Source organism: Ahaetulla prasina, chromosome 6 (genome assembly GCF_028640845.1).
Source record: "Ahaetulla prasina isolate Xishuangbanna chromosome 6, ASM2864084v1, whole genome shotgun sequence".
In the NCBI taxonomy this organism is placed as follows: domain Eukaryota; kingdom Metazoa; phylum Chordata; class Lepidosauria; order Squamata; family Colubridae; genus Ahaetulla; species Ahaetulla prasina.
This window is the reverse complement of record NC_080544.1, coordinates 8656885-8681893: the sequence shown is the minus strand read 5'-3', so window position 1 is coordinate 8681893 and position 25009 is coordinate 8656885. Positions and strand designations below refer to the sequence as shown.

The window sequence follows — 25009 nt, the reverse complement described above, 5'->3', positions numbered from 1 at the left end:
TGTAAAACTTTTTGAATTAAAAAAACCAAAAAACTTCCTTAATCATAGCTGTATAAAATTTATATTTGTGCATTGTTCGGTGTCTTGGCTTCTTTAGCTGCTGAAACCCTTTTCCTGGAGTTACTCCAATAAAAGAAGCTGAAAATGCCATTCCTTGTGTCTTTATTGGTTTTGATGCCAGGCTAGGATCCATTTGGGGTACAACAATAGTTATTAAGAGTGAATGTTTACATCTTTATTTTGGATGAATTTCTCGCCACATCATGTAGGTAAAAACATGCACAGACAAAGAATATTGCTAAGCTAATATCATCATTATCCATAAAAGAAGCCGGCAATTTTTCTTTTCATCGCAAGTAGCCTTTAAAAACAATACTGGATTAATTTACAGAGGAAATAATTTATAATCCATAGTGTAATGAATCCAGCTTTGAGCATCCATAGCCCTCCCCTCAATCTGTACAAAGATCTGATTTGAGATTAATATAAAGTAAAGGTTCCCCTCGTACATATGCGCTAGTCGTTGCCGACTCTAGGGGGCGGTGCTCATCTCCGTTTCAAAGCCAAAGAGCCAGCGCTGTCTGAAGATGTCTCCGTGGTCATGTGGCCGGCATGACTAAACACCAAAGGCGCACGGAACGCTGTTACCTTCCTACCAAAAGTGGTCCCTATTTTTTTACTTGCATTTTTTACGTGCTTTTGAACTGCTAGGTTGGCAGAAGCTGGGACAAGTAACGGGAGCTCAACCCATTATGCGGCAGTAGGGATTTGAACCGCTGAACAGCTGACCTTTCGATCGACAAGCTCAGTGTCTTAGCCACTGAGCCACAGCATCTCTTTTTGAAATTAATATAGCATAAATGCAATATTAACACATACATACATATCATCTCCCTTGCTGGCACGAGGCATAAAATCTGGTCAAAATCAGATATAATGAGTCCAGGGAGATGCAGTATTGCTGAGTTGCTAAGATACGAGAGAAACATCTTCATCCTTAGCTATCCATAAAGCTTCTCCCAAGACATGGAAGAGAGTAGCAAGAAGAACATGTTCTGTGATTTGTTTCAAATCGATAAAGCTCCTTTTTCAACCTAATGTGGATGGGGTTTTGGAGGTGTATCCTATCTATGCTCTTAAGCAGAGCTCAAGTAGCAGTTAGCTTGTTTTCCGTTTGAACAGGATTCCAGATTCTATTAGTGATTCCCAACTGTAGGCCAGTTCTCCAATACTGATTTCTGAAAGGGTAAAACTATCTTGGCTTCATTTCAAAACCATCTTTTTTATTATAATAACTTTTTCTTCTCCTCCTCCTCCTCCTCCTCCTCCTCCTCCTCCTCCTTCTTCTTCTTCTTCTTCTTCTTCTTCTCCTCCTCCTCCTCCTCCTCCTCCTTCTTCTGGCTCCTCCTCCTCCTTCTCCTTCTCCTTCTCCTTCTCCTTCTCCTTCTCCTTCTTCTTCTTCATCCTCTTCCTCTTCCTTCTGTTCCTTCATGGTGTTTTGATCAGAGGCTCAACAGAACAACTTATAATAATTGTTAATGGAAACACAAAATCATGTACACATTAATTTATTAATCAGTTTGTGGTTTTTTTTAGTAGATCTCTCTAATCTAGAGGTATTTGGGGACCCACAATGGAGAGTGCCTACCTCAGAAAAAGCCTCGGGACTTGTTTAGCAGAAGGCCTGGCTGAAATTGCGGAACATCGCCCATCAGATCCTATCTTGTACCTGGCCCACTGGATTTACAAATACAAGAAGAACATGATTGAAGAACTGCAGGTGGGGTTTCGGCTTCTAATCTCCTGTTTGGGTTCTGCACAATTTTGAAGGCACCTCAGGATTTCTGCAATTTCAGAGGGTGGGCAGTTTTTGAGAGCTGGCTCTGTATTTCTTGTTCTTTCCAGCACTGAACGTAGTTTTTGTTCTTTAACATGGACAGTCAGCTTTCCCATTAGCAGAAGCTCCTGCTTCACGAGGCCTGCAAGCTCCTGGGCTTGAGATCTTTCAAGGGGAAAGATAGTGTGATAGCATTTCAGCTCTCCGTCATAGAACTTTGTCCCCTTCTCTTTCCTTCCATCTTCCCTTTCCTTTCCTTTCCCTTCCCTTCCTTTCCCTTCCCTTTCCTTCATCTTTTCCTTCCTCCTTTCATCTTTATTTCATCTTTCCCTTCCCTACATCTTTTCCTTCCTCCTTTCATTCTTTCTTTATTTCCCCTTTCTCTTACTTTCTCTTCATCTTTTTCTTTCTTCTTTCATTCTTCCTTTATTTCCCTTCCCTCTTCTTTCTACTTCCTTCCCTCCCTCCCTCCCTCCCTTCCCATACCTTAAATACATTTTAGATGAGATGAGGGGACATAACACATTTTATTTCAGTCTCACATGAAGTGAAGAAAAGGCAGTTTGGCTACTCAGGCTCCAGGCACAGCCAACATTTAAATAATGTTCTTTGCTTCTTATTTTCAGTGTTTTGAAGGTGGCAGAAATAGCGAAAATAGTCCAAGGGGATTGGGGACTGCCTTCAAACTCCTTTTGAAGGACTGATGGGATCCCTCCTTTTGCCATATATGTGGTCAGTTTTTAGAAAACCAGTGGCACTTGGAAACTAAAGTGGAAGTTTGCTCCTCTTCTTCCATTGTTCTTCACTCTCTTGGTATGCAGGACTAGCCTTGAGTTCTCTCTACTTCCACCCACAAAAACCCAATTTTCTAAAAGGCACTGCAGTTGTGGGAGCTGTCAAATGTTTGTTTTATTGCACTCTTAGAGAAAATTGGACAGGGAAGAACTGGAGCGAGAGCGTGAAGAGGCTCAAAAGGAAGTGGAAATGCTGGAAAAAATGAAAGAAGAAGAACTTTTGATTCAGCAAAAGCTGGAAGTAGAGAGACAGGTAAGACACGTTTCTTGTTGTTGTTTTTTTTAAAAGTACATATTTGTGTTATAATTGGCTGTTTAAGCCTTCCAAGTGTATGTTTTAGACTGTGGGTAAATGTGTGTTCCCTGATTTAAAATATTTTATTTTGCAATGTTGGCTTTGCAACGTTCACTGAACCATCTTTTTCTTGGTTTTTTTAAGGCTTATTGAGTTCTTATTTTAAAACATGTATCAACATCAATACATAAACAGTGTGGCCTCTGGGTATGGTTCATATTAATACAAATAACAACAGTTGATTACTACATTAAACAAACATGTAATCCTAATATTAATGTACTTGATTATTTTAAAGTAGTTATTCAATATTTCAATGTTCCATTCTAATGTCAATGGTCTTCTTGAACATACGTAGTAATACCATCTTTCAACCTCTCAACTTTCCATCTAATTATTATTTATTTTCAATTTATATAGAAATTATAACCATCTTCTTAAAGTGAATCAATTCCATATTTCATATCTCAAGGCAAATTAGCCTCCCAATGCTGGTTTGTAGATGTAAAATATAAATATGGTTATTAAGTTCAGGTATACCTGTATTAATTTAGCAGAGCAATTACATATACCTGTTTTACTCTAAAATTATGCTGCCTATCTGACTCTACATCTTGTGGTTTAAAGTCACACACATTACAAAGAACTAAGCATTTTAATCTATTATTATGTACTGTTCATTTACCATTCATTTTATTCACTCATTCATTCACTCACTGTTCACTCCCATATGTTGGGGTTTGATGAATTTTGTTAAATGTGAAGCTACTGTCTAAAATTAGGCAATTAGAAAGGCGGAAAAATAAAGAGGCAGCATTAAATTATTTCTGCTTTCAATAAATGTAATTATGTAAGCTAAACCCAACCAATCACCTTGGGGAAAAAAGTCCAAAATCAAAACTTGTATTATGGCTCAAAGAACATCCAGGCATTGTGTTTTAAAACTTTTTTCTTACAAATTAGTGATAGTTTAAAACAGAGGTTTATTGTTCCTGGCCAAATACTTTCCTCCTTCAATTTTTTGAGGGGGCAGAAAAGCAAACAATTTTTTAATTTATTTTTTAGTAGTAAAGCAAAAAATTCTGAGACAGATTAAGGGACATTTAGGAAAGTGATTGGTGGATATCCTGGCTTTATTTACTTTAACAACCAACATCTATGGGAGTTGGAACAATATCCACCAAAGTTTTCCTTATCATGGAACTGGATATTAGAAGGCGCGTTTTAACAGATGACTAAACTAAAGGCATTGGTTAAAAAAAAACTTGCTCTCATCTTGGACAAATATTCTGCATGGGTGTGTTCAACTGATGGTCGGTCTTGACATTACTTAGACCAGGGGTCTCCAACCTTTGTCCCTTTAAGACTTGTGGACTTCAACTCCCAGAGCAAAGCTGGCTGAGGGACTCTGGGAGTTGAAGTCCACAAGTCTTAAAGGGACCAAGGTTGGAGACCCCTGACTTAGACCGAATGTTGTTTGAGACCATCACTCTTCTGGAATAGGACTAAACTCCCACAAAACAGGCAGTCTCTTCTTCCCAAGGTTCTTCTCTAACCCCAGTTCTGGCTTAGAACAAACTCCGGAGTCCTTGGAGCTCTCTGGTTGCATGGTTGTTTCCTTGCAAGTGTTTCATTGCCTGACTAGGTATCAAACTTTTGGGGAATCCAGGGTTGGCGTCCACATATCTTCTCAATTTTGTTTGCCTGCCATGCATTCAAGTGACTGAGGGTCAGAGAGAAGAAGTGACAGGTGCACATCTGATAGCTAAGAGACAACATTGTGTTGAGACCGGATTGATGGATCTCAACCAGAGAGACTCCTGGCCATCTTTTTGCTAATTTTCAAACTTGATCCGTTTCATCCCTCGTTCTCTAGTCAAGAGCTTTGTGGTTGTGGTTGTTGGGGGAAGGATCTCTTTCCTTACTTACATCCTGGATGAATTTTTGGGATGGGAATGAGAGCAGGAGAGGCACTCGGATCATCCCTTCCCTTTCCTCCATATATGCACAGACCTACATCCAAGGACTCGTGCTCTTATCAAACCAGAGTTGGTCCTATTTTTCCAGCCAGAAAGAACTTCTCAGGTGCTCTCACCACCAAATCTGGTCTCTACTAAAGACCAAGTCCAAACAGCTTTGATGGACAACGCCAAGCAGCTGGAAAAAAAGGAGCATATCTATAACTAGCCCAATGTAGCTGGGCAGATCTTAGCCTTTGGACCTCATCATTAGTGACACAAGACAGAACATGGATATATGGCAGTGTGATTGTCAAGAAAAATGAGGAAAGCACAATTTTAACATTGGAACGGTGAAAGATCACCCAAAGCCACTTCTGTATTGGAATAGAAATAAGGTGAAGGCAACATCATGAGGATGTGTCCTTCATAAACACTTAGGAAAGCCTCCTCCATGCCATGAGCACTAAGTCTCTCTTCCGTTACGCTCAGAATTTAATTCTGGAGCTCCCATCTCTCTTTGCATGTCTATTTCTCCAGTAGTGGGATTCAAATAATTTAACAACCAGTTCTCTGCCCTAATGGGTGGTTGGGCATGGCCAGGGGGAGTGACAGGCAGCACCCGGCCTCCTGTACCCCCCTGGGAGCAAAAACAGACACACTCCCCTTGCCCCGTTTTGAGCCTAGTAAGCTTCCCTGCACTTACCTGGGAGCCAAAACTAGGCCATGGGGACTTCTGGAAAGGGAGGGGCGGGGCCAGCCAGCTATTTAACAACCGGTTTGGCCAAAATGGTGTGAATTGGTTCAATCTCAACCAGTAAATGCTCTGTCTTACACATTGGAAAAAAGAATCTGAACACTAAATACAAGCTTGATGGACATGACCTTGTAGATGACCCCCACCCTGTTAAAGACCTTGGAGTTTTCATATCAAGCGATCTAAGCCCACTGCAACTACATCGCAAAAAAGGCTTTAAGAGTTGTAAACCTAATCTTCTGTAGCTTCTTCTCCAGAAACACTACACTACTAACCAGAGCATACAAAACATTTGCTAGACCAATTCTTGCATACAGCTCACCTGTCTGGAACCCATACCTCATTTCGGACATTAATACAATTGAGCGTGTCCAGAAATATTTTACAAGAAGAGTTCTCCACTCCTCTGATTACAACAAAATACCTTATGCCACCAGACTTGAAATCCTGGCTTTAGAAAATTTAGAACTCCGCCGCCTTCGACATGACCTCAGTTTAACTCATAGAATCATCTGTTACAATGTCCTTCTTGTTGAAGACTACTTCAGCTTCAATCACAACAATACACGAGCACACAATAGATTTAAGCTTAAAGCGAACAGCTCCAATCTTGATTGCAAAAAATATGACTTCAGTACAGTGGTGAAATCTAAATTTTTTTACTACCGGTTCTGTGGGCGTGGCTTGGTGGGCATGGTGTGGCTTGGTGGCTGTGGCAGGGGAAGGATACTGCAAAATCCCCATTCCCACCCCACTCCTGGAGGAAGGATATTGTAAAATCTCCATTCCCACCCCACTCTGGGGCCAGCCAGAGGTGGCATTTGCCGGTTCTCCGAACTGCTCAAAATTTCCGCTACCGGTTCTCCAGAACCTGTCAGAACCTGCTGGATTTCACCCCTGCTTCAGTAACAGAGTTGTTAATGCTTGGAATGCACTACCTGACTCTGTGGTCTCTTCCCAAAATCCCCAAAGCTTTAACCAAAGACTATCTACTGTTGACCTCACCCCATTCCTAAGAGGTCTGTAAGGGGCGTGCATAAGAGCACAAACATGCCTACCGTTCCTGTCCTATTGTTTCCTTTCATTATATCCAATTAATATAGTTATTACATACTTATACTTAGATATATGCTTATATATTATATAGTTACTTTCATGCTTATGCCTATGTATACTGTTGTGACAAATAAATAAATAAAATAAAAAATAAATAAAATCCCACCACTGTATGTCCCCCTTCCACCCATTTCCCCCCACCCCATGGTGCGCAGCGGGACTATACCTCTGAAGCAAACTCTTATCTGAACCAAAGGAGCCTCAAGAGAGAATGAATCTTTGCTAACTTGCATGAAATGGTTGCAGGCTCAGATGGAACGAGACCAGGAAGAACGGGAGAGGACGGAACGAGACAGAGCCGAGGAGCTCCTGCAGGAGCAGAAACGGCAGGCAGAGATGGAGGTAAGAGAAGTGCCCCTCACCCACATGTTAACCCCCAGGAAAGACAGTCGCAGTGAGGCAGGAGGAACCAGGCTGGTTCACCAAAGAGAAAAATGCTCACTCCTTGACCTGATGGTTTTGTTTCCGGTGTGAGGCTCGTATTTTATTACCTTCTCACTCTTCCTTTAAAGCAGCAGTTCTCAACCTGTGGGTCGCGACCCTGTTGGGGGGTCGAATGACAATTTGCCAGGGGTCGCTTAAGACCATCGAAAATAGGGGAAGTATACTTGCGAGTCGAAGAATCGCGCTCCAATGGTTGACTCCACAAGCCAGCTGCAGGCTCTTCAAATCGCTAGCTGAATTCAGCTTCAGGCGCGATGAATTAAAAAAGAGAGAAATCTTTGCTCTGATGTCTCCCTCTCAAACCAGCTGCAATCACTCCCAATCGCTAGCCTAATCTGGCTTCAGGCGCGATGAACTTAATAGGGGAGGAGTCTCCGCTTTAATGCCTCCGTCCTCAAGGCAATCGCAAGCAGTTCAGATCGCTAGCCAATACGGCTTCAGGCACGATGAATTCAAAACGAAAATAATTTTACGGTTGGGGTCGCCACATCGTGGGGAATTGTATTAAAGTGGTCGCAGCACTATAAAGGTTGAGAACCACTGCTTCAAAGAGAAAGATGGAAAAAGGGTTGATATCTCAGCCCAAGGATGTCATTGCAGATGAGAATTTTTGTCCATTTTAGTTGGATTGCATTCCGCACCATCCCCAACCTCTGGACATTATCGAATGAATTTTTTTTTCCCCAGGCGAAGATTGCCGCTGAAAAGGAGGCAGTTTCAAAGACTTTGGCTGAGCTAAGTGACAAATATGGAGCTCCTCATCTCAGTCGGGTTGAAGAAATAGATGAGATGGAGCAATCTGAAGTAAGTAAATTACTCTGTCCATTTCTCCATCCCTGGATAGTCATAAATCGTGGTTTTTTTCAGTGCTGTTGTAATTTTGAACGGTCACTAAATGGACTGTTGTAAGTCAAGGCCTGCTTGTATTTCATTAAAACTTTTAAGAACCAAAGCATGAATAAAGCTACTTGCAGCCGTTATTACTCTCTGCAATGATCTCTTATACCTCTCTAAAACTGTACATTTTTTCCCCACTGTTGCATTCTCTTAATGGTCATTTTTTATTTTTTCTTGCGGATGTTTCAATGTGTACATTTTCAATGCAAGCTGCAAATTTTTCTCTCCTTTTTATTGTGGTGGCATCAAAAGACGTTAGAGAAATAAATAAACAGGGTGACTTTGCTGGGCTTTACAAGTTCTAACGATCCTACAAAATTGCCTCAGTCTTTCTCCCCTTTCTCGCTTTCTCCTTTTTTCTATTTCTTTTTTTTTTTTAGCATGCCTTCACTACTGTAGTTGACTCGGAGGAAGAACAATAAACCTGTTCCTGTCGATTCCAGAAAGATCATGATTTTCTGCAAACACAGATGAAACACATCCAGGAGACTTAGAATAAAGTTAATACAGTTAAGTGAATTGAAAATTTAGAAAGAAATAAATAAAATGCAGCCTAGCATGCTTCATGTTTTATTTTTTCTTACTGGAAGATATAATGATGTGACGGTGAGATAATTATAAAGTCTTCTTACGAGTCGATCTCAACTCTAAGCGGAGTTTCTTAGAGTCGTCTTCAACTTTAAGAGGTGAATTAATATGCTATGCTCATGTAATTGTGGGGTCCACGAATGGTCTCTGAGCTTGGTTGTTTTCTTGCAGACGTTTCATGACCCAACTAGGTAACATCATCAGTGCTAGATTTGAACTCCCAGACAGAGTTTATGAACAGCAGATCACAAGTAGGTAACACCATCAGTGCTAGAAGGGAAAGGGTTTGTGGAACGGAGGAGAAAATGAAGGAGAGGAGGAGGAGGAGGGCGGCTATGGGGTCCCTGGTGCTCTTTGTGCTTGATTGTTTTCTTGCAAACATTTCATTACCCAAGTAGGTAACAGCATCCATGCTAGAAGGGAGAGAGAGGAGGAGGGGGGAGGAAGGGGAGGGGGGCTGTGGAGTCCCTAGTTCTCTCTGAGCTTGATCGTTTTCTTGCAGATGTTTTATTACGCAACTAGGTAACATCATCAGTGCTAGACTTGAACTCGCAGACACAGTTTATGAACAGCTGTCTGAAGAACTGGTTCTTCTGTCAAAATGGCCCTGCTCTTGGGAAGTCCCCTCCCCCCCCCTCATTTATTCCGGATCCACCTTCCTGTAACCTCAAAGTTTCCACTTTTAGGACTTCTTTATTCCTAAGCAATGAAACAGAATCTTCAAAGCAGGGAGTGGCAAAATGACAGCTGTTGGAGAAAAACAACATGGATGAATTTGCTACCACTGTTTTGATATCCATGCACCTGGATCGTGTGTTTTGGAGAAAACATCATCCAGGTACAATTAGGAGGAGTTTTTGGGCGCTGGTACCAAAATGCAAAGATATGGACCGGTTGGTTCTCCTTCCTTCCCTCCAACTAATTCCAGCAGGTTCCTTTAGCTAAACCTGAGACGTCTTGCACGACCACTGTAAAGAATGCATTGATAGTTATATGTCTCTCACAGCTGTTGCCATCCGACCAGATCTGAGCAGGGTGAAAACTGATAGGGAGCCCAGAATAAAGCTGAATTCAATGAAGATGTTTAACCAGCCAGACTGATATCACGAATCGGAATCCATGCAGTGCTATAAATAAAACAGAGGCAGTAGAGGCAGCTGCCTGGGGGTCTCCAAATATAAGGTCTTTCCCTTGCTCCTCATGCCAGCCTCAAGTCTTCAACAATCACGATCACATGCAGTAAAGCTATCTTAGTTATCATTCATAATAGATGAATTATTAGGGTGATAGAGGGAGCGACTCGTTGCTCCCATATAACACCTCTCCTGCGCAGGCTGCACTGGCTTCCGGTGGTCTTTCGGGTGCAATTCAAGGTGTTAGTTACCACCTTCAAAGCGCTCCATGGCATAGGACCGGGTTACTTACGGGACCGCCTGCTGCTACCGGCGACCTCCCATCGACCGGTGTGCTCCCATAGGGAGGTTTTCCTCAGGGTGCCGTCGGCCAGTCAGTGTCGGCTGGCGGCGCCCAGGGGGAGGGCCTTCTCTGTGGGGGCACCAACCCTCTAGAACAAGTTACCACCAGGTATCTGTCAACTCCCTGATCTTCGGACCTTTCGACGCGAGCTGAAAACGTTTTTGTTTCACCGTGCAGGACTGGCCTAGTGGGGTTTTAATAAGGAGTTTTATTGGTTTTAACTCTAAAATTTCCTTTTAAACTGGTCCTAAAAATTGTACTAACTGTCTTTACTTTGGCTGTAAACCGCCCTGAGTCCTTTGGGAGAAGGGCGGTATAGAAATTGAAACAATAAATAAATAAAATAAATAAATAATAATGATCACAGTTATCAGAACTATCACAAAGCTATCCTAAGTAGGAGCCAGCCGTGTGCAGCAGCTGCCCCAAAAGCCAACACAGTCCTAGGCTGCATCAACAGAAGGATAGTATCAAGATCCACACGAAATGTTAATACCATTCTATAAAGCCCTAGTAAGACCACACCTAGAGTACTGCATCCAGTTTTGGTCACCGCGATACAAAAAAGATGTTGAGACTCCAGAAAGAGTACAGAGACGAGCAACAAAGACGATTAGGGGGCTAGAGGGGAAAATATATGAAGAATAGTCGCAGAAATGGAGTATATCTTGTCTAATGACAAGAGAAAGGCTACGGGTGCCATTATAGCAGTCTTCCAGTATTTGAGGGGCTGCCACAAAGAGGAGGGGGTTAACCTGTTTTCCAAAACACCTGAAGGCAGAACAAGAAACAACGGATGGAAACTGATCAAGGAGAGAAGCAACCTAGAACTAAGGAGAAATTTCCTAACAGTGAGAACCATTAATCAGTGGAATGGCTTGCCTTCAGAAGTTGTGAGTGCTCCATCACTGGAAAGTTTTAAGAAGAAATTAGACAGCTGTTTATGCAGAATGGTATAGGGTCTCCTGCTCGAGCAGGGAGAAGTAGACTTCAAGGTCCCTTGTCACCTATGGAGATTCTCAGTCATCCAGGTCATGGTTGTCTCAGAGGTGTTTTTTCAAGAGGCAACTGGATTTTCTGGTTTTTCTTTTGAAGGCGTTTTACTTCTCATCCAAGAAGCTTCTTCAGTTCCCTTCAGAAGAGTTTCTTGGATGAGAAGCGAAGCGTCTTCAAAGAAAAACCAGAAAGTCCAGTTGCCTCTTAAAAAAACCACCTTCAAGGTGTCTTCCAGTTCTGTTATTCTGTTATTCTCTTATAGTTGGGCTGCAACGCTGCCAAATGACCATTAGACAGCAGCAAAGTGCTTCAGCACTCTCTAGTGCTTTGATGCCATCTAGTGGACACCTGAAATATTTCAGTCCAGAAATAGTAAGGAAGAGAAGAGGTCCGCCTGATCTTAAAGGGAGTGACAGAGAAGGTAAGGAGAGAGAGAGTCCTGTGAAGGATCCTCCACTGCTGGAGGAAAACGAGAAGCCACTATCTGACTTCCTTCTTAAGTTCTTGCAGCCCCTTCTCAATTCTTACAGCCCAGGGGGAGCTCCACGCTTGAGTAATTTCACCAGCAGGTGTGGTTAGATGGGGTGTGTGGTGGGGCAGGATGAAAACTTTGCCTTGGGACCCAAAGATCTCCGATTATGCCCCTGAGTCCACATCTAAAAGTAAAAGATTTATTCTTCAGGATTTTTTTTTTTTAAAAAAAGGCAGAAAACCACCCACAGCACAGATTTTCCAGATCATCAGCTGCTCATTTTTTTTAATTGCCTAAAGAAATAGGTAACCAAGGCATGATAAGATCAACCTTACTGACGCCACAGAGAATTGAGGGAGTCCTCAAAATCCATGGAGATTCTCAGTCATCCAGGTCAGGGGTCTCCAACCTTGGTCCCTTTAAGACTTGTGGACTTCAACTCCCAGAGTTCCTCAGCCAGCTTTGCTGGCTGAGGGACTCTGGGAGTTGAAGTCCACAAGTCTTAAAGGGACCAAGGTTGGAGACCCCTGACTTAGACCTTAGATCACTCTTCTGGAACAGGACTACTTTTTTGGTCATCTATAGCAGGGGTCTCCAACCAGCAAAGGTGGCTGAGGAAATCTGGGAGTTGAAGTCCACAAGTCTTAAAGTTGCCAAGGTTGGAGACCCCTGATCTAGGTCATGGTTGTCCCAAAGGTGCTTCCCCCGTCCCCCCAAAAAAGGCAACTGGACCTTGTTCTTTTCCTTGAAGTTTCGCTTCTCATCCAAGAAGCTGCTTCAGTTCTGAAGTCAGAACCGAAGAAGCTTCTTGGATGAGAAGCGAAATGAGATGCAACGTCCAGTTGTCTTTTTTTTTGGGGGGGGGGGGGAAAGACATTTTTGAGATGGGTAGTTCTCAACTAACAACAGTTTGTTTAGTGACCGTTTGAAGTTACAATAGCCCTGAAAATAGTGACTTATGACTGTTTTTCACACAACCGTTTCGGCCCTCTGTGAGGGCCTCTGGTGGCTCAGACTGCTAAGACAGTCTGTTATTAACACAGCTGCTTGCAATTACTGCAGGTTCAAGTCCCACCAGGCCCAAGGTGGACTCAGCCTTCCATCCTTTATAAGGTAGGTAAAATGAGGACCCAGATTGTTGGGGGCAATAAGTTGACTTTGTATATAATATACAAATAGGATGAAGACTATTGCTTGACATAGTGTAAGCCGCCCTGAGTCTTCGGAGAAGGGCGGGATAGAAATGCAAATTTTAAAAAAAACATGAACAAAATTCAACGCTTGGCAAGTGGTTCATATTTATGACCTTCTGGACAAGCAAAGTCCATGGGGAAGCTGGATTCACCAAACAACTATGGTCCTAACTTAACAATCGCAGTGATTCACTTAACAACTGTGGCAAGAAAGGATGTAAAAGGAGGGGGGGGAAACCCACTTAACAACCATTTCTCTAAGCAACGGAAATTTAGGCTCAGTTGTGTCATAAATTGAGGACTACCTATGATGGATGACTCGCTCCTTTGATCTGATGGCTTAGACCGGATCAAACCAGATCTGGTTCTCCGTTTGAGTTTGGAGAGCCGGACTTTGCTTATGGATTGCTATGGAGGCTCTCCAATTGGCTGAGAGCCATCCAGATGGGTGGGAGTCTCTTTACCAGGGGATGTCGGTCAACCAATGGCAGAGATGTTCAGCTCTTGGGCGTGTGCTGATTGTCCCCACTGGCTCCAGGTTCATTCAGGTCAAAAGAGGACAATGATGTTTGTGTCCTTCAAGGGAGAGGGGGAAAAAAAACCTTTAATAAACAATGTTCTTTGGCATTCACAGGAAGGGCCCTTCCGGGATACCAGTGAGATTTCCAGCTTGACAGATTTTAAACATTTTAACTTTCCACTGTTTTCCCACTTGGAATGATTGGGTGGGTGCAAACAGTTTCACAGAGTGGTTAAAAGTAGCCTAAGCCAGGGGTCTCCAACCTTGGTCCCTTTAAGACTTGTGGACTTCAACTCCCAGAGTTCCTCAGCCAGTTTTGCTGGGAGTTGAAGTCCAAAAGTCTTAAAGGGACCAAGGTTGGAGACCCCTGGCCTAAGCCATGCTTTGAGAAAGCACGAATGTGTCTCTCTTAAAAGTGCAGCAAATAATGGACTAACAGAGTTGGCAGGGATCTTGGAGGTCTTCTAGTCCAGCCCCCTGCTCAGGCAGGAAAAACTATACTATTTCTGACAAATGGCTGTCCAATTTCTTCTTAAAAGCCTCCAGTGTTGGAGCATTCACAACTTCTGGAGGCAAGTCGTTCCACTGATTCATTGTTCTAACTGTCAGGAAATTTCTCCTTAGTTCTAAGTTGCTTCTCTCCTTGACTAGTTTCCATCCATCACTTCTTGTCCTGTCCTTTGGAGAATAGCTTGACTCCCTCTTCTTTGTGGCAGCCCCTGAGATATTGGAAGACTGCTATCCTGTCTCCCCTAGTCCTTCTTTTCATTAAACTAGACATACCCAATTGCTGCAACCGTTCTTCATATGTTTTAGCCTCCCTAATCATCTTAGTTGCTCTTCTCTGCACTCTTTTTGAAGACCTCACTTCTAAAAGCATCTTCTTTGAGGATTCTTTTTAAGAGAATGAAATGCACTATTTTTTTAAAAAAACATCTTGGTCAGCCATTGCATTTGTGAGCTGGGCAGGCCTATCAATCAAGTCAAATGAATAAATGTATCAATCAATAAATTTGGAAGAGGCATTTATGCACAATCCGTAGCTGCCTATCACACTGACATGGGAAACACAGAGAAGGAGCTGTAAACTGAGAAACGTGGTTCAGAAAAACAAACTCCCCACAAAAAAAAAAAGAAAGAAAGAAAAAACAATGGCTACCAACCTGCCTTCCATTGAGGACCTGTATAGTGCACGAATCAAGAAGAGGACTGTGAAAATATTTACAGACCCCTCACATCCTGGACATAAACTGTTTCAACTCCTACCCTCAAAACGACGCTATAGAGCACTGCACACCAGAACAACTAGACACAAGGACAGTTTTTTCCCGAAGGCCATCACTCTGCTAAACAAATAATTCCCTCAACACTGTCAGACTAATTACTGAATCTGCACTACTATTAATCGTTTCATAGTTCCCATCACCAATCTCTTTCCACTTATGACTGTATGACTATAACTTGTTGCTGGCAATCCTTATGATTTATATTGATATACTGACCATCAATTGTGTTGTAAATGTTGTACCTTGATGAAGGTATCTTTTCTTTTATGTACACTGAGAGCTTATGCACCAAGACAAATTCCTTGTCCAATCACACTTGGCCAATAAAAAATTCAATTCCGATTCTATTCTATTCTATTCTATTTCTTTTATGTACACTGAGAGCATATGCACCAAGACAAATTCCTTGTGTGTCCAATCACACTTGGCCAATAAAAAAATCTATTCTATTCTATTCTAATCTATTCTATTCTATTCTATTCTAAACGAGGATAAAATGCAAGCAGTCCTCGACATATGACTACAGGTCGGCCTTGACTTAGAACTGTTCACTGGCACTGAAAAAAGGGACACATGACAAGTTTTCACGCTTACGACCCTTGCAGAATCCTTGGGGGTCACGTGACCAAAATTCGGACGCTCAGCAACTGATTCATATTTATGACGGTTGTAGCATCCCCCGGGTCACGTGATCCCCCTTTGCAGCCTCCTGTCAAGCAAAGTCAACGGGGAAATCAGATTCACTGAACAACAGTGGCAAGGAAGGTCATAAAGCAGGGCAAAACTCATTTAACAACTGTCCTGCTTAGCCACAAAAAATCGGGGCACAACTGTAGCCGTACGTCAAGGACTACCTGTCTATGAGTCTTCATTCAAGAAACAAGGGAGGGAACCTGATCAAGGAGAGAAGCAACCTGGAATTAAGGAGAAACTCCCTGACAGTGAGGACAATTGGCCAGTGGAACTGCCTGCCACCAGAAGTTGACGGTGCTTCATTACTGGAGGTTTTTTAAGAAGAGACTATTTTATTTATTTATTTATTTTATTTATAATCGAATTTGTATACCGCCCTTCTCCCGAAGGACTCAGGGCGGTTAACAGCCAGTTTAAAAAAACACAATATTATACAAGTTAAAAACATTATAAAATGAATATAATTTATGGCCGAAATACTAAAAACTAACAATAACAATAAAACTAAAACCCCATTAAAACTACATTTTTAGGCTAGCCCTGCTCGATGGAATAAAAGAGTCTTCAGCTCGCGGCGGAAGGTCCGGAGGTCGGGGAGTTGACGAAGCCCCGGAGGCAGCTCATTCCAGAGGGCAGGAGCCCCCACAGAGAAGGCCCTCCCCGTGGAGGTCGCCAGCCGACATTGTTTAACTGACGGTACCCCGAGGAGGCCCTCCCTGTGGGAGCGCACAGGTCGATGGGAGGCTGTTGGTGGCAGTAGGCGGTCCAGTAGATAGCCCAGTCCTAAGCCATGGAGCGCTTTAAAGGTGGTAACCAACACCTTGAATTGCACCCGAAAGACTAGACAGCCACTTGTCTGAAATGGAATAGGGCAGGGGTCTCCAACCTTGGTCCCTTTAAGACTTGTGGACTTCAACAGGAGACAATCAAGAGACCTGGAATAGGGTCTCCTGATTGAGCAGGGGGCTGGACTAGAAGGCCTCAAGGTTCCATCCAGCATTATTCTGATTGATTGATTGATTTTGCTACCAAATATCTATACAACAGGAGCTTCGATGCAGTAAGCAGAGCCTTACAGTTTGATGTTCTTCCTCTGCTTCCTCTGATCTTCTTCCTCTGATGATGATAGGATTTTATTTCCAATGCAGAGAATTTAAGCCCAGTTCTGACACTGGACAAAAGGTTCTAATCCCTCCGGGATGGCAGTGAGATTCTTCTTCTACTTACTTCTACATGGCTGGGTCAGAAAATGCCTAGAAATTTGGGAGGATTAGTAGAACATTCAGAGATAATTCAAAGTGTCAGGGAATGCAACTGAAAATAATCTAACGGCCAAGGCCTAAACCATTGACCAAGTCAGAATATTCACCGTTTGGTATTTGTCTCTGAAATAACTACTCCACTTGCAAATATTTCCACATAATTGCTACCAACCTGCCTTCCATTGAGGACCTGTATACTGCACGAATCAAGAAGAGGGCCGTGAAAATATTTGCAGATCCCTCGCATCTAGGACATAAACTGTTTCAACTCCTACCCTCAAAACGACGCTATAGAGCACTGCACACTAGAACAACTAGACACAAGAACAGTTTTTTCCCGAAGGCCATCACTCTGCTAAACAAATAATTCCCTCAACACTGTCAGACTATTTACTGAATCTGCACTACTATTAATCTTCTCATCATTCCCATCACCAATTTCTTTCCACTTATGACTGTGACATTGTTGCTGATAATCCTTATGATTTATATTGATATATTGACCATCAATTGTGTTGTAAATGTTGTACCTTGATGAAGGTATCTTTTCTTTTATGTACACTGAGAGCATCTGCACCAAGACAAATTCCTTGTGTGTCCAATCACACTTGGCCAATAAAAAATTCTATTCTATTCTATTCTATTCTATTCTATTCTATTCTATTCTATTCTATTTCTTTTATGTACACTGAGAGCATATGAACCAAAGACAAATTCCTTGTGTGTCCAATCAAGAGCATCTGCACCAAGACAAATTCCTTGTGTGTCCAATCACACTTGGCCAATAAAAAATTCTATTCTATTCTATTCTATTCTATTCTATTTCTTTTATGTACACTGAGAGCATATGAACCAAAGACAAATTCCTTGTGTGTCCAATCACACTTGGCCAATAAAGAATTCTATTCTATTCTATTCTATTCTATTCTATTCTATATCTTTTATGTACACTGAGAGCATCTGCACCAAGACAAATTCCTTGTGTGTCCAATCACACTTGGCCAATAAAAAATTCTATTCTATTCTATTCTATTCTATTCTATTCTATTCTATTCTATTCTATTCTATTCTATTCTATTCTATTTCTTTTATGTACACTGAGAGCATATGAACCAAAGACAAATTCCTTGTGTGTCCAATCACACTTGGCCAATAAAAAATTCTATCCTATTCTAAACAAACTGAATGGGGCTATTGGCTCGCAAAGCACGGATTCAAAATACAGGTAGCCCTGGATTGATGACCTCAACTGACCCCAGAGCTTTGGTTGCTAACTAAGACGGTTGTTAAGCGAGTTTGGCCCCATTTTACAACCTTTCTTGCCCTGCAGTTGTTAAGAGAGTAACCCAGTCGTGGAGTGAATCCAGCTTCTACGTCGACTTTGCTCGTCAGAAGGTCACAAAAGGGGATCACGTGACCCTGGCGGACATTGTAACCGTCATAAATAGGAGCCGGTTGCCAAGTGCCCGAATTTTGATCACGTGATCATGGGAATGTCATAACGGTCATTAAGTATGAAAAACAGCCATAAGTCCCTTTTTTTCAATGCCGTTGCAACTTCGAATGGACACTAAACCAATTGTTATAAGCCTGTGGTTTACGAATTAAAAAGATTGGTGGTAGAGATGCATCTTTGCCATTTTCTCCAATCCCGGATTAGTGGAAGCCAAAAGCCACTTCTTAGGAGAGGATTCCCCAGATTGGGAACCCCACAGAGAAGGGTTAAGTAGCCAAGCTTTGGCAAGCTGTCCATTTTCTCAGATCAGCTCTCTTGCTGATCTAAGCAACCCAGGAATATCCTCGGTGTGACTCCAATATCTCCAATCAACTGGGCTGCAGATGTCCCGAGCGTTGCCACGTGCTTAGCCAATGATCCCTCTGCAAAACGGTCACTCCCAAAACGTGGAAGTTCGCAGTTCTCAACTGAATAAATAATCCACCCCACTGCCTTTTTTCCTCCCTCTCTCTCTCTCTTTGCTCCTGTTGGTGGCAAAAACAACGTGGAAGTGAGATAATCATGAACAAAAGAGGTGTGTTCCACTCCAGCCAATTGCTCGGGGAAGAAACCCTGCTTGGGAGGTGGGAGGAAATGGAAAGAAACGGTTGGACAGCTTCTTGCCAAACATTCCTGGGAGGCGAGGTTTCAACTCCAAGAATTGTTTGACATCAGATTTATTTCGGTGCTTTGCTGCCGAACCCGTTTCACTTTTCACCCCGGCTGTTTCTTCCTCCATCGGTCAAAGTTTCTGCATTCCAACTGGACATTTAGGGTCCAAGGAGATGCAGAACCACTGTGGCATTTTACTTAGGAAGGATCTTCGGCAGGAGAGGAAGGAGATGACTCTGTGTCTATGGAGACTCTCAGTCATCCAGGTTTTACCAATGGTGCTTTTTCAAGAGGCAGCTGAACTTTCTTGCTTTTTCCTTGAAAACATTTGGCTTCTCATCCGAGAAAAACTGAAGAAGCGTCTTGGATGAGAAGCGAAATGACTTCAAGGGAAAAATCAAGGAAGTCCAATTGCGTCTTGGGGGGGGGGGAAAGCACCTTTGAGACAACTATGACCTGAATAGAATAGAATAGAATAGAATAGAATTTTTTATTGGCCAAGTGTGATTGGACACACAAGGAATTTGTCTTGGTGCATATGCTCTCAGTGTACATAAAAGAAATAGAATAGAATAGAATAGAATAGAATAGAATAGAATAGAATAGAATAGAATAGAATAGAATAGAATAGAATAGAATAGAATTTTTATTGGCCAAGTGTGATTGGACACACAAGGAATTTGTCTTGGTGCAGATGCTCTCAGTGTACATAAAAGAAAATATACATTCATCAAGAATCATAAGGTACAACACTTCATAATAGTCATAGGGTACAAATAAGCAATCAAATCATATTAGGAAACAGTCAATATAAATCTTAAGGATACCAGCAATGAGGTTACAGTCATACAGCCATAAGTGGGAGGAGATGGGTGATAGGAACGATGAGAAGATTAATAGTAGTGCAGGTTTAGTGAATAGTGAATTGTTGAGGGAATTAATTGTTTAGCAGAGTGATGGCGTTTGGGAAGAAACTGTGCTTGTGTCTAGTTGTTCTGGTGTGCAGTGCCCTGTAGTGACGTTTTGAGTGTAGGAGTTGAAACAGTTTATGTCCAGGATGCAAGGGGTCTGTAGATATTTTCACAGCCCTCTTTTTGACTCGTGCAGTATACAGGTCCTCAATGGAAGGCAGGTTGGTAGCCATTATTTTTTCTGCAGTTCTAATTATCCTCTGAAGTCTGTGTTTTTCTTGTTGGGTTGCAGAACTGAACCAGACAGTTATAGAGGTGTAAATGACAGATTCAATAAGTTCTCTGTAGAACTGGATCAGCAGCTCCTTGGATGACTGAGAATCACCACAGACAATAAATAGCATCAGTGTTCATAATTTTAGCTTCCTAGTCTGGTCTTCCTTGTGAAGGGCCAACACCAGCATTATTCGCAATTGCTTATGAAGTCAGGAATGGCTGCTGGGTTCTTTCTTCTAATTATTAGTTTTGGAGAGTTTTGTTCATGAGAGGAGGAAGGCATGGCTATAACGGATATTTTAACAGATTAACAGAGTTGGAAGGGATCTTGTAGGTCATCTAGTCCAACCCTCAAACAGGAGATCCTACACCAGTGGTTCTCAACCTTTATAGTGCTGCGACCCCTTTAATACAATTCCCCACGATGTGGCGACCCCAGCCGTAATTTTTTTTTTAGGCAGTGATCTCAGTGCGCCTCAACGGGGGAGGGGGGAAGCGACAAACTGTTTTTTTGAATTTATCGCGCCTGAAGCCGTATTGGCTAGCGATCTGAACTGCTTGCGATTGCCTTGAGGACGGAGGCATTAAAGCGGAGACTCCTCCCCTGTTAAGTTTATGGCGCCTGAAGCCAGATTAGGCTAGCGATTGGGAGTGATTGCAGCTGGCTTGAGAGGGAGACATCAGAGCAAAGATTTCTCTCTTTTTTAATTCATCGCGCCTGAAGCCGAATTCGCGATTCTTCAACTCACAAGAATACTTCCCATATTTCCGATAGTCTTAGGCGACCCCTGGCTAATCGTCATTCAACCCCCAATGGGGTCGCGACCCACAGGTTGAGAACCGCTGTCCTACACCATTTCTGACGGATGGCAGTCCAGTCTCTTCTTGAAAGCCTCCAGTGATGAAGCTCCCACAACTTCTAAATGCAAACTATTCCATCGGTTGATTGTTTTGTCAGAAGAATTCTCCTTATTTCCAGGTTGAATCTCTCTTTGATCAGTTTCCATCCATTATTCCTTGTCTGGCCTTCGGGTGCTTTGGAAAATAGGTTGTTCCCCTCCTCTCTCTGGCAGCCCCTCAAATACTGCAATCATGTCTATGCATGGACAAATAATCCAGGAGAGTCTCGCAAGCAGCTATTTGGTCCCCACTTCTGAGTGAAGCCCTTCATTCATGCTGTGGTTCATTCTCTAGCAGGGGTCTCCAACCTTGGCAACTTTAAGCCTGGAGGACTTCAACTCCCAGCAAAGCTGGCTGGGGAATTCTGGAAGTTGAAGTCCTCCAAGCTTAAAGTTGCCAAGGATGGAGACCCTTGTTCTGTAGAGTTTCTTTGAAATGCGCTAGTTGTATTAATTTGTGTAGCTCTGCCTGCAGAGGTCTGGCAGCTCTCGGGATCCTTTATTTATTTACCCCCAACCCTTACAGCCCATTTCTGGAAAAGATCTGAAGGATCTTGAAAACCATCTTTCTTTGAAATAGGACAGAGTTGCAAAACTACCCAAAGGTAGTGGTGATCCAGCATAAAATATTAGTGTTGGAAGGGTCCTCAGAGGTCTTTTAGCCCAAACCCTTACTAAACCAGGAGACCCTACACCATTTCAGACAAATGGTTGTCCGGTCTCTTCTTAAAGTGATGGAGCACCAACAACTTCTGAAGGAACTTCTATTCCACTGGTTAATTGTTCTCACTGTCAGGAAATTTCTGCTTAGTTCTACGTTGCGTCTCTCCTTGATTAGTTGCCATCCATTAGTTCTTGTCCTGCCTTCTGATGCTTTAGAAAATAGGTTGACCCCCTCTTCTTTGTGGCAGCCCCTCAAACTTTGGAAGACTGCTATCATATCATCGTCCCCCACCCCCTTTTCTCTAGACTAGACATACCCAATTCCTGCAACTGTTTTTTTATATGATTTAGTCTCCAGGCCTTTTAGAATAGAATAGAATAGAATAGAATAGAATAGAATAGAATAGAATAGAATAGAATAGAATAGAGTAGAGTAGAGTAGAGTAGAGTAGAGTAGAGTAGAGTAGAGTAGAGTAGAGTAGAGTAGAATAGAATAGAATAGAATAGAATAGAATTTTTATTGGCCAAGTGTGATTGGACACACAAGGAATTTGTCTTGGTGCATATGCTCTCAGTGTACATAAAAGAAAAGATACATTCACCAAGGTATAACATTTACAACACAAATGATGGTCAATATATCAATATAAATCATAAGGATTGCCAACAACAAAGTTACAGTCATACAGTCATAAGTGGAAAGAGATTGGTGATGGGAACAATGAGAAGATTAATAGTAGTGCAGATTCAGTAAATAGTTTGACAGTGTTGAGGGAATCATCCTAGTTTTATTTTATTTTTATTTTATGTATTTTGTCAAATACAACGGTATATATACGTATAAGCATGAAATAACCATACAAATTGGATACAATCGAGGGGAACATTTGGACAGGAACGGTAGACACGCTGGTGCTCTTATGCACGCCCCTCAGTTGCTCTTCTCTGCTCCTTTTCCCGAAGTCTCAACATCTTTTTTTGTATTGTTGTGGCCAGAACTGGATGCAGTAGTCCAAGTATTAAGGCTTTGTATAAAGTGGTACTAGAACTTCATTCTGTGATCTTGATTATATCCTTCTGTTAATGCAGCCTAGGACTGCATTGGCTTTTTTAGCAGCTGCAGCACATTGCTGGCTCATACTTAATTGATTGTCCACTAGGACAGGGGTCCCCAACCTTGGCAACTTTAAGCCTGGAGGACTTCAACTCCCAGAATACCCCAGCCAGCAAAGCTGGCTGGGGAATTCTGGAAGTTGAAGTCCACCAGGCTTAAAGTTGCCAAGATTGGGGACCCCTGCACTAGGGCAATTTCCCCCAATCTTTTGGGCACCAGCGACCGGTTCCATGGAGAGAGGTTTTTCTGTGGACTGGAGGGGGTGAAAGATATCTTGCAAGCCTTTCAACATGAATTAAATAACATGCTGAATAAACATGAAACCATTTCAGGTTTTTCCAGCTTCGCTTCTCTTTGGAAAGGGAGGCACATTCTAGACGCATCTTGTCCCGTCTCCTGTGCGGCTGGGATACTAGATGTGATTTAATTCTTTTCTTCATGATAAATATCTGGGAAAAGTTACAAGGGCCTCGATTGGCCAGAGAAAATGTTACAAGGTAGGGTTGAATTTCTGCGGAATGCAGTCAAACTGAATCTTTAAGCTAGTCGTTTGTCATTTTTCTCTGGACCCTGGGTCACTCTGGAGTAGAAGCTGTGATCAGAGCGTAAATTAAATTAAATATCCCTGTATTTGTCTTTCTTAAATGCAAGTAGGCACCTTAGCACTTAGAAATGTTGGCGTCCCCATTCGGTTGAATTTCAGTGACAGCCCGAAAGCTGCCCAAAGGTTACAAATAAATTCTAAACCTGGCATTAGTTAAAAATTGTTATTCCTTTCCATCATTGTTATTCCTTTCCATCATTCAATACCATCATTCCAGACATTCTTCTAACTAAGCTAAACCAGCTACAGGTACCGGAAAAGACTTGTAAGTGGATCACAAGCTTCCTAACAAACAGGAAGCAGCAGGTGAAGCTAAGCAAGATCACATCAAATACCTGTACAATTATCACAGCGGCCCCCCCAAGGCTGTGTGCTCTCCCCACTTCTCTTCTCTCTGTATACCAATGACTGCATCTCCAATGATCCATCTGTTAAGCTACTGAAGTTCGCAGATGACACAACAGTGATCGGTCTCATTCGAGACAATAACGAATCCGCATATAGACGAGAGGTCGAACGACTAGCCTTGTGGTGCAACCAAAACAATCTGGAACTGAACACACTCAAAACCGTAGAAATGGTGGTAGACTTTAGGAGAAACCCTTCCATACTTCCACCTCTCACAATACTAGACAACACAGTATCAACAGTAGAAACCTTCAAATTTCTAGGTTCTATCATATCGCAAGATCTAAAATGGACAGCTAACATCAAAACATCATTAAAAAGGACAACAAAGAATGTTCTTTCTGCCAACTCAGTAAGCTCAAACTGCCCAAGGAGCTGCTGATTCAGTTCTACAGAGGAATTATTGAGTCTGTCATTTGCACCTCTATAACTGTCTGGTTCAGTTCTGCAACCCAACAAGAAAAACACAGACTTCAGAGGATAATTAGAACTGCAGAAAAAATAATTGCTACCAACCTGCCTTCCATTGAGGACCTGTATATTGCACAAATCAAGAAGAGGGCCGTGAAAATATTTGCAGATCCCTCGCATCCTGGACATAAACTGTTTCAACTCCTACCCTCAAAACGACGCTATAGAGCACTGCACACCAGAACAACTAGACACAAGAACAGTTTTTTCCCGAAGGCCATCACTCTGCTAAACAAATAATTCCATCAACACTGTCAAACTATTTACTAAATCTGCACTACTATTAATCTTCTCATCGTTCCCATCACCAATCTCTTTCCACTTATGACTGTATGACTGTAACTTTGTTGCTGGCAATCCTTATGATTTATATTGATATATTGACCATCAATTTTTTTTTAAATTTACATTTATATCCCGCCCTTCTCCGAAGACTCAGGGTGGCTTACATTGTGTAAGGCAATAGTCTCAATCCAATATTGAGGACCTGTATATTGCACAAATCAAGAAGAGGGCCGTGAAAATAGTTACAGATCCCTCGCATCCAGGATATAAACTGTTTCAACTCCTACCCTCAAAACGACGCTACAGAGCACTGCACACCAGAACAACTAGACACAAGGACAGTTTTTTCCCGAAGGCCATCACTCTGCTAAACAAATAATTCCCTCAAGAGTGTCAAACTATTGACTAAATCTGCACTACTATTAATCTTCTTATCGTTCCCATCACCCACCTCTTTCCACTTATGACTGTATGACTGTAACTTTGTTGCTGGCAATCCTTATGATTTATATTGATATATTGACCATCAATTTTTTTAAATTTTTAATTTTTTTAATTTTTTTAATTTTTTTAATTTTTTTAATTTTTTTAATTTTTTTAATTTTTTTAAATTTTTTAATTTTTTTAATTTTTTTAATTTTTAATGTCGGCCTTTTTCTAATATGCTCTGTTTTAAATTTTTTTGTT

The 25009-nt window shown here is 42.0% G+C and overlaps 1 protein-coding gene across 1 annotated transcript; it reads left to right on the top strand.

The window, feature by feature from the left end:
* Positions 1 to 1633: 1633 nt before the first annotated feature.
* LOC131201180 (DPY30 domain-containing protein 1-like) lies at positions 1634 to 8647 on the top strand. The gene is made up of 5 exons (XM_058188866.1): positions 1634 to 1780; positions 2762 to 2884; positions 7004 to 7099; positions 7889 to 8005; positions 8479 to 8647. The coding sequence occupies exons 1-5, from the start codon at positions 1634 to 1636 to the stop codon at positions 8518 to 8520; spliced, it is 525 nt and encodes a 174-aa protein (XP_058044849.1). The 3' UTR covers positions 8521 to 8647.
* The last annotated feature ends 16362 nt before the right edge of the window (positions 8648 to 25009 follow it).